Source organism: Fukomys damarensis, unplaced genomic scaffold (genome assembly GCF_012274545.1).
Source record: "Fukomys damarensis isolate Sample0158 unplaced genomic scaffold, DMR_v1.0_HiC HiC_scaffold_15, whole genome shotgun sequence".
Lineage (NCBI taxonomy): Eukaryota > Metazoa > Chordata > Mammalia > Rodentia > Bathyergidae > Fukomys > Fukomys damarensis.
Genome location: NW_022900927.1, coordinates 33582359 through 33592935, shown reverse-complemented (window position 1 = coordinate 33592935; position 10577 = coordinate 33582359). Strand labels below are relative to the sequence as shown.

The following is a 10577-nucleotide window of genomic DNA, read 5'->3' as shown; positions in this document are numbered from 1 at the left end:
AAAAAAAAAAAAAAAAAAAAAAAAAAAAAAAAAAAAAAAAACAGAAAACAGTAATAATAATAATAAATACATTAAAAGAAGTTTATGATAATATTAACAAAGAACACATTATAATAATTATTTGGTAGGAATTGAGTGAAGGGAGTTAGGGGTAAAGAATTAGGAGAGTCTCTAACAGAGCCTATGGAAATAAAGCCAAGAAAGGCATTTCAGACAACATGTGAAAAAGCATCCACAAGCAAACCAATAATTCCTGTTCCAAAAAACTAATGGTAGTTCATTATTACTGGAATATAAGCAAAGTCAGATTGTAAAGGATGTTATGTCTCAAACAAACAGTACAAGGGTGTAAAAGAGCAATATATCACTACATTTTTCCCAGCAGACACTTCAGAACCTTCTCTAAAGCACTGCTGCAGCCACTTATCACTAAAAAGGTTTTAGCCCAAGAAATAAAACTGATTTCCTAGCTCACAGAACTATTCTTTCCTAAATCATAAGCATATCCCTGTAATCATGAACTGCTAAATGAGAAGGCAAAACAAAAGAACAAAGGCAAAAGAAAAGACACCAGATTTGACAGCAACTGCAATACTATGAATGAAAAAGTATTAAAGCATGAACTAAGTTATGGAAAAAAAGACCAACTGAAGAAAAATTAGAAACCAACAAGACTTGGTATCTGATATACAATTCAAGGGAAAAAGGAGTTTATAGATTCCAAGATTCTGGGATAATAAATGTGTTATACCATGCATTAAAAGAGAAATTTTAGAAAGGTGAACAGATTTGGACAGAAAAATAAATTCAGTTTGTAGTTAGATGTATGGTATAGACACAGGGCTCAAACATAAAAATTCTGTATTTGAGATATATACTACTACCCAAAATCATAACCAAATATCCTTTACTACCTACCACCTCAGAAAAATTTTCATCTCAATAATGGAGACATGCTTAAATACTAACACTTTGATAACTATCATATTTTAATTTTTTCTTATACATAAAGCATTAAATTTCTTAACTTGTGCATAAAGCTTAGGTTTTATCATCTAGAAAACTTAGTATATATAATAAAGGAAATATCACAAAACACGCAATTAAGGCACCAGATGTGACAAGGTTGACAACACTGATACAGAAGTTTCAAAATTCTTTTCGTTTTTTTTTGTTTTGGTACTGGGGATTAAACTCAAGACCTTGTGCTTGAGAGGCAGGTGGTGGAACCGATGAGCTATATTCCTGGTCCTCAAAATTACTTTTACTGAACTAAATCCAAAAAACAAACTCAGAATGCAATAAAGTAATCTACAGGTTATCACTTCATTAAAATAATTTTCATAGTAATCTGCCAAGATTTGTTTAAATTAGTGACACGGATCCATAAAGAGTATGTACTTCAAATTAAAAGAATCATATCACAGTAATATATGCACACCCGTGTTTATAGCAGCACAGTCTGTAGTAGCTAAAACTTGGAAACAGCCCAATTGCCTATCAACTGGAGACTGGATAAAGAAGATGTGTTTTGGGTTTCTTTTTTATAAAATGCAGTAGCACTATTCAGCCATAAAGAATGAGAAACTAGAGACATTTATAGCTAAGTGGATGCACATTGAGGCCATACTCTTAAATGAAATAAATAAGACAAACGTGTAAATATTGAATAGTTTCTCTGGTGTGAAAGACTAAAAGCATAAATAAGAATAAAATGTTTAACAGATATTGTGAAATAGGAAGAAAACATCTAAAGGAGTGGGGCAAGTGGGAGGGATAAGGGAAAAGGAAAGAAGGGAAAAGGAAAAACATGGAAACAAAGTCTTTGCAGAGAGGGAAGGGTGGAGGGGGTGAAGGGAGGTCAGGGGAATGCGGGAAAAATAAGCAAGACACATCATGTAAAGGTACAAGATCCTAATGATAAATGTAACTGTACTGTATACCTAAAATGTACCAATAAACTTAATGGGGGGGGGAAGAGCATGTACTTCATAAAAACTCAAAATGCTAGGCCAGGGATTTAGCTCAGCAGCATAGCACCTCCCTGGCAAGTGCAAAGTGCTGAATTCAATCCCTGGTACAAAAATAAACCCAAAAGAAATTCAGAATACTACTATACTACAGATATAATAATTGTGTTATTTTTGCTGTCCATTAACTTCATACAGAGTCTCAAACAATAAAATGTCAAGTTACCTAATGGTTTTCATTCTGGGTAAGATGGTGATGCCCTCTTCTGGGTTTTTAAATCTTAACTTTGGTAAATAATCAATTCCAAACATATGCTTAGCATCATATTAATAAAATACTAAACTGGGGGACCAGGGATTTAGCTCAGTGGTTCCACTGCCTGCCTCACAAGCACAAGGGCCTGAGTTCGATCCCCAGTACCAAATAAATAAATAAATTAAATTAAATAAAATGCAGTATAGTATAATACAGAATGAAAACCTGAATGTGATCAGGACACAGGAAACAAAAATACTATACAAGCAAAGCAATACAATAAAACCTGACCATAGAATAGAGTGATCACAAGGGAATAATCAATTCATTTTAAAGACTAAGTATGTTTCTTAACTACAGGTCAAGAATGGGTTTTTGGAGGTCAATTGTGTTGGAGTCAGTTCCTACCAGCATTCCAGACCACACTACATTACTCTTCCACACTCAATATTTACAAGCGGAAAATAATAGTAGTTATACCAGAGAAATCACATAACACTATAAATGACTTTTCTTCTGGAAAGCAGAGTTTTTATCAGCACACTACTGTGTGTATGTATGTATATATACACACATGTACATGTGTATCTTTCTGAAATGAAAACTCAGTACCTTCATCAGATTCTCAAAGGGAGATATAATCCAAGAATGACCAACAAAGAACTTCCATTAGGGAACTAAAAGGCCACTTACCTACAAAAATTGACAATGTTTTATCTATTGCAGAGAAAGGAACGGGCATGGGAGGAGACATCCACCCTCTCAAATGGTCCTATGCAAGTAACTATGTATCTCCCCATAAAGCAGTTCAATTCCTTTTGCAAAGTTTCATCAGATCTACTGAGCAGAAGCTTTTGAAATTATCCACTTTTCAAAATAAATCCTAATTCTGATATTTCAAGATTTAAATTACAGAATAGGATATTTATACTTATATTAGAATGTTATATTTAGTTTGTATGTATTTTCCTACTAGTTTATCATACTGTTATATTAACATATAATAAAAGTAACTTAAAAGAGAACCATAGGACTAGGGATATAGCTCACAGGCAGAGTGCTTGCCTAGTATGCATGAAGACCCTTGGTTGATCCCCAGCACTACAAAATTAATTGATTAATTAATTAAGTGACTGGGAAAAGCCATGCCTGGAATCCCAGCTACTTAAGGAGGCTGAACCAGGATTATGAGTTTGAGGCCAGCTTGAGCAACTTAAGACCTCAATTCAAAAGAGTAAAATCAAAACTAAATAAAGAGAACCTCAATTATAAAACACACATGCATGATTTTTTTTTTTTTTTGGTATAGGCCTTATGTACAACATGTGTGCTAGGGAAGCACTCTATCACTGTACTATACTCACAGCCCTTAAAATGTTTTCATGGTATGTTTAGTGTCCAAAATTAACTTACCCTGCTGATTGACTACTGTCAAGTTTCTGTAGATCATTGTATATATTTTCCTTGTTGGAATAAAAAAAGAGATATACATATTAAAATAAACATTTATTAAACTGGATTTAACCATATTTTAAACTGAATATTTAGTACATGAACTACTACACATACTCAAAACCACATTTTAAATCACTACATTTAAATTATATACCTGGAAAACTTCTAGGTACTAAAAAGCACCAAAATAGTTAGCAACACAATGATTACACCTGCAGCTATTTTTAATAATCCCAATAGTTTCTCTATCTCAAAGAATCACATCCCCATCTTTTGACAAGTGTTTTCTGTTTAGACTTCAGCAAAAGATCCAAAGGAATGAGGATGTGCAAGCAGGAGGCAGGCTAAAACCTATTATGCAGAAACCCAATCAACCTTAGCCCAATCATCCAATAGATCTTTCTTAATCATAAAATTTATTAAAGGATAAAGCAGGATTCATCAATGCAAAATGAGAACTTAGTCACTACTCTAAATACTGAGGAAATCAAAGAATGAGAAATCTTTATTCTCATGGAAGTTATATCCTTAACAAGAATTAATTCCAGTATTCATTGAGGTCTTTCCTCTTTTGTTTTTAAACTAATGTTCAATGTTTACTTGTCAAAAGTCACCATTTCTCAGTCTCATGAATAATAACCAACCCCAACTATTTTTATTTACTCTTGAGAATGACTGCTACAATAACTTTTTTTTTGTAGTGCTAGAGATGGAACACAGGCCTTTGAGCACAGTAGGCAGGTGCTCTACAACTGAGCTACACACCCCCAGCCCAAAAGCAACTTAAATCCACAAAAATCAATTTTCCTATCCAAACCCTTTTTCATGTCAAGTTTCCCCAGTTTCTAATCTCTCACCCTATCAGTTCCAATCGAGAGAATCTTATTATGCTTTCAATATCAAAACAGTACCTCCAAACATTATTAGAAGGTTGAGTGCTCAAATGATACAAAAATTACCAATAGTTTTTTCTTAAATTTATAGCTAAACCTTTTATTCTTAGAACAAGTATAAAATAACATGAGTAGATATTAACACAGAAACATGTAAAGATATTTCTATAATGTTGAAGAGCAATATAAAAACTAGGGATATAACTGAGTGGTATAATATATGTTTAGCATGCACCATAAAAATTAAAATATTTTTTGAAGGCAAACTGTAGTTTTGTCCTACTTTTCTTGAACTTTCTCTTTTCCTAACATTCAATAATGAACATACATTATATGCTTATAAGGAAATATCCCATTGAATACAACAACTTTTAGCTCTAACATTTTTTTCTTGTGGTAATGGAAATAGAACCCAGGGCCTCATGCATGCTAGACAAGTGCCCTAATAAGCTATAGCCCTTACTACTGAGCATTAACACATTCACGAAGGGGCCATAATTTATGTCTCACTGCCGGGAGGCTTGAACCACCCATGGTACATGCATGTTTGTCCCATCAGGTGGCTTTTTATTAATTTTATTAGTAAAAAGACTAATAAAACTAGTTCTGTTACAAATCACCTGAGACAATCATACATGTGCAACTGGTTGTTCAAGCCAGCAGGAATGTGTTAAATACTAGAATCTAGTGAACTGTTTCAGGTGAAAAGTATCTACCCCACTTACTAAGATATCAGTACAAAGAATCAACACAGACTATGCTAAACTAATACAAATTCCAAATGTAAGGTAAGAATGCCTGAAAAAGTCTTCAGTTCCTAGTAGAATTATTCTAGAAATGTTATGTGGGTTAAATGCAGCTGATTAACTGCCATAATGGTAATACAGCCAAAAAAGTGATAGCCAAAGTAACTAAATCTCAAATGTAAGCCTTTATAGCATGGTGGTGTTATGAAGACCTTTGGAAATGACTGAAATAATTTATAATACAAAATAACTTGTGGGTCAGGGATTTAATTTAGCGGTACTGTGCCTGCCTAGCAAGCACAAGGTCCTGAGTTCAATTCCCAGGACTGAAGGGAAAAAAAACCAGCTACTACATGAATGTTTGGCACACTAACTTTTTAGATAATGCTTCTTCATGAGATATTTATATCCTTTATGTGAGATACTTACATTATTCTTATTTTAAAATGTAGAAACTATGGTTTAGAGAAGTTATATCAATTTACTCGCACTGCCAGTAAATGTCAGATCCCCAATACAGGTTTATAAGATTCCAGAGCTCAGGTTCTCAAACCATATGCTATTAAGCTCAGAAATCAAACTTCAGGACTGGGGTTGTAGCTCAGCAATGGAACACTTGGCCAGCATGGAAGCCCTTACTTGATACCCAACAGCCCCATCAAAAGAACTAAACATTTGCATCATTTATATATAGTATAACAATTCACCTTTGACAAAAGGGAATGTGGGTGGGAAGTAAGCAAATTGTTTGCCCTGCTGGCATTTGACAATGAACTAGCCAGAATTTACCTGTGCTCCTTCACAGAGAAGCTTGGTACTCCAAACAAATCTCCTAGAAGATCATTCGAACAATATACAATATGTTGTTGTTTCTCATCATATAGTCGTTTAGTCATAATATATTGGCCAAGATAAAATATGACCTGAAATAAAAATGATATAAGCATTTTTTTAAATGTTAAGTTTCAAATACACTCAGTAATATGCCATTTACCTTAACAGGATTAAACAACCAGCAACCCCAACCAAGTAGGCTAACAACTATTTTGTATTCTAAAAGAAGCTACTTTTAAACCTTTTCAGTTTGATGGAAGTAGAACTATTTCTCTAATTTACATAAATGTGGAACTGTTTTTCTTTGCAAACTATAAGTCTGCCTAGATACTTCCTAATATACTACAAAAGGAAAATGAAACAAAACGTTAAAGTTACAGAATTAAAGCAAAAAACCCACAATATATGGCAGTGATTCAGTCACTTAATAGTCACAAACACCATATAGCTCAAAAGCCTCCAAAGTCATCACAGAGAAGGAAAGAATGGAAAATGACAAATGACCATCTACCCAAAAATCTGGGAGAATTTAGTTAATGAAATAAGCCCTTAAAGATAATAATATAATTTATACCAATCAAAATAAGGACACTGAACCACTAATATAAAATTAAATTGTATTTTGTGTGCTCCAACAAGAAAGGTAGGCAATCCAGCTTTAAGTTATCCCAACACAAACCTATTAATAACCACCTAAACATGTATGGAATTTGAGTTTACAACATAATCTTATTAGTCTCATTCTTCTGATTATTTCATAAGATTATCACCTGTTACCACTGTAGTAGAAATGAGTGACAGGCAGACTGAAAATACTTCAAAATAAAAATTGTATCTATCCCAAACACACACTTTTTTCTTGTCATTATTCCCTAAATAATATAGTATAACTATGTATATTCAGGTTTTAAAGATAATCTAGAGATGACTGAAGAAAAAGATATAAAAAGATATGCCTAAATTGTATGCAAAAAAGTTTATTTTATATGAGGGACTTGAACATTGTGTATGTGAAGAAGTAATCCTGGAACCAATCTGCTGCCAACAGCAATGGAGGACCATACTAGTACGTTACCACTATATAGGTTAGCATCAACATTCAAGTCTTTGCTGCTACTGGACAGCTTTTTAATTTCTATCTACTATTAAATCTAAACTTTGTTTCCTTAACAGATTATTTTATAGTCAATCCCAAGTTAACAGCCCTAACATCAAATTATCTTAGTACTTTCCTACAAGTACTGTCTAGGAACTTAACTAGCTAAGCAGGAGTCGATCTTAAGAAAATAATCTTGTAAGACTATGGATCGGACGGGTGACAGGCAGTGAGAAATGAAGAACGAAACAGACCTACATTCCTCCTACCAAACACCCCTTCAGAATTTTATAAATGTGTAACTGAAAAGGATCTGCAATCTTTTCCTACCTCATTATCCTGGTGTAAAAAAGGAATTTTATTATTTTAAGTAATCTGAGTCCTACATACTAAGTGTGAGGAACTGGGGAGTAGGCATACTTCATTTACACTGAAATTCTGCCTACAATGGCCCCATCTCACCGTAAATAATTTTTCTATGAACAAACTTCATGATAGAAAACAATACATAGCAATGTTGTATCCATTAAATAGAACATGTTCATGAATCAGCTCACCTCTATCCCAGAATTTCAGTACAGTAAATTGTACTCATGTATCTCTAGTGCAGAGGTTCTTAACCTGGGATCCAGGGATGCCCAAGAAGTCCTTGGATAGAATTCAGGGGGTCCATTAATTTGGATTTTAAAAAATTCTATCTTTATTTTCACTCAATTAGAACTGAAATTTAGTTTTCCCTTCAATTATTAATGTAGGCAACAAATCACAACACTATTAGCAGTACTTGTGATTTTGTCACCAATAAAATCTTAAGTCTTCACAACACACTATGCTTGTGACAAGCACATCCATCAAAATACTTCTATGACTCACAACATAGAAATATATCTCTTGCTAAATTTTAGTATTTAATAATGTTAACTTAAAAAACATTATATCACAAACTTGCTTACTATTTTGATAACTATATTTTCTTTTGTAATCAGATTAATTTTATTTCATGGATTTAAAAATATGATTCTGAGAAGGCATTACCAATCTGAAAAAAAGATTTTATCAGTTTGCCAAATGGGTTCACAGCCCAAAGACCAAGAAGCCCCTACTGGGCTTTATCTCTGAATTCCTGGTTGAGAAATCAAAGTCATGCAAGTATAATGAGAATTTTCAGCATCAAAATATAGACCAAATGACCATAAAAGTGTTGCAGCTTATTGCAAAATCCCTCTATATGGCTACTCTCTCCCATGATCTTGAAAACCATGGTAGTATACAACTAGTAAAACACTGGTTACCTCTTTGCTCAACTTACCTCTTTCATAGTATAGGTGTCTTTTTGTGCACCAACAGATTTTAATAACTTCAAAAGCAATGGCTTTGGTCTAACCTATAAAGAAAAAAAAAAGTTGCTATTGTATTTGCAAAATTATTCTAAAACTGTAACCTGCAACAAATACATGAAGAAAGAACTTCAATAAAGGTAGCAAACACTGTTTAGCAATTTCACCAAGTTAGACCTCTAAAAATGAGATATAAGGTTTTACTAAAGAGTCTAGAGTATGGACACTGAATGAAATAGGTATCTTGGGGTATGGGAAAATTTGCTGAAGATCTAATTATTATATAAATAATATGGAATTATCAACCAGCATTAGTTGTGACCAAAACTGTACCAATCCAAGACAGTGAATATTATTTTTCCTCTAGCTATTTCTATCATTTGCTTATTGCAAGGCAATAAATGGATGAGATCCAAGCAGCTTACTCTACAGTACAGAACAAATATGCTTGTTTTAAGTGAAATTATAGAATCCAAGGAAAAAAGAATAAGGTAAGTCCTGTTACTAATCTAGGAACTAGGTTCCTGCCTACTAAAAAACTTAAATAACCCAAAGCTAATATGGATAATTAAGAGCAGATTTGAGGGCCAGGGATTCAGCTCAGTGGTTCCGGCGCCTGCTTCACAAGCATAAGGACCCCAGTTCTATCCCTGGTACCAAAAAAAAAAAAAGAAACACATCAAGAGCAGATTTGGCACAACTCATGTTCCTCAACTACAATTCAGCATTTTCTTCTTATTTGGTCTACATTTCAAATAGCTACTTAACAAACATTTACTGTCTATTATGTACCACTGCTAGACCATGAAAAAGAAAAAAATGAAAATATGACTGGTATTCAAGGAGCCTGTCAATCATATCAAAGGTCATTAAAAGCAGAGGCTATACACACCAACAGTAGTGGCTACATTCCAATAAAACTTAACTTTAAAAAAAATGCAACAAGCCAAATTTGGTCCAAATTTGCATAATCTTGAGATGGGAAAGTTAAAAGAATATGAAAATTCAAAAGTCAACAAATCTGCCTTCATAAAAATGTTCACAATGAAGAAAACAATTTAAACGCAGTATCTGTAAACAATGGAAGTTCAATACACTTGAAATACAGAGAACTACTCAAGTTACAAAGAAAAATACAAAGAATGGGCAGACAAAACCAGGCAAATCCCAGAACAAACAAGTGATTTCAAAAATTAAAAGATGCCTAGCCTCACCAGAGGCCTAGAACATTCAAATTTAAACAAAATATAGTACCCCCAAAAGGCAATAGCAATAATTAAGACTGGTTCACATAAATTTATTACATATTTTATAAAGAACTGCAAGGGCCGGGGAGATTTAGCTCAGTGGTTCTGCCACCTGCCACACAAGTGCAAGGACCTGAGTTTGATCTCTGGTACCCCCCAAAAAATGAACTAGAACAAGGGAGTTCAAAGGTTCCCAACAAAGAAATTTTAAGTACTTAAGGACATGGAAATGCTAATTACCTCGATTTTCTCATTATATGTATACATGTCAAATTTTCACACTGTACCCCATAAATATATACAACTATATGTCAATTTTTAAAAGACTGACACTGTTCAGTGTTGGCAGAAGTGAAAACTTCTTTTTTTAGGCAGGGTCTCACTTGGTAATCCAAGCTGGCCTCAACTCACAGCAATTACCTGCTGGGATTACATGGGTGTGCCATCACACCCAGATTGTCACCACCTCTGAGGGGCAATTTGCCAGGTGGCAATCAAATGTGTAATTCAACAAAACTATTCTACATCTTTTTGACAGAAATAATGAATAAACACCATGATGGGATTCATGCACAAAGCAGTACTGTTTTAACACTCAAAAACTGGAGGCAAGCTGGGTGTAGTGGCAAGTTCTCCAATCCTCACTATTTAAGACACTGAGGCAGGAGGATTACAAACCCCAGACTAGCCTTGTACTTTAGCAAAACCCTGTCTCAGAATTAAAAAAAAAAAAAAAAAAAAAA

General features: G+C 33.7%; 1 protein-coding gene across 2 annotated transcripts in view; it reads right to left on the bottom strand.

The window, feature by feature from the left end:
• Window positions 1-10577, bottom strand: part of Mdm2 (MDM2 proto-oncogene) — a 25923-nt gene that overhangs the window by 12680 nt on the left and 2666 nt on the right. The window contains exons 1-4 of one of the 2 annotated variants that reach the window (XM_010644211.3): window positions 8560-8635; window positions 7808-7898; window positions 6110-6243; window positions 3640-3689 (exon numbers count right to left, since the gene is read on the bottom strand). In XM_010644211.3, coding sequence (XP_010642513.1) covers window positions 3640-3689; window positions 6110-6216 — 157 coding nt within the window. In that variant the 5' untranslated portion in view covers window positions 6217-6243; window positions 7808-7898; window positions 8560-8635. Of the gene's footprint in view, window positions 1-3639; window positions 3690-6109; window positions 6244-7807; window positions 7899-8559; window positions 8636-10577 lie in introns of those variants that run through there. The other variant, XM_010644210.2, reaches the window with a different exon arrangement.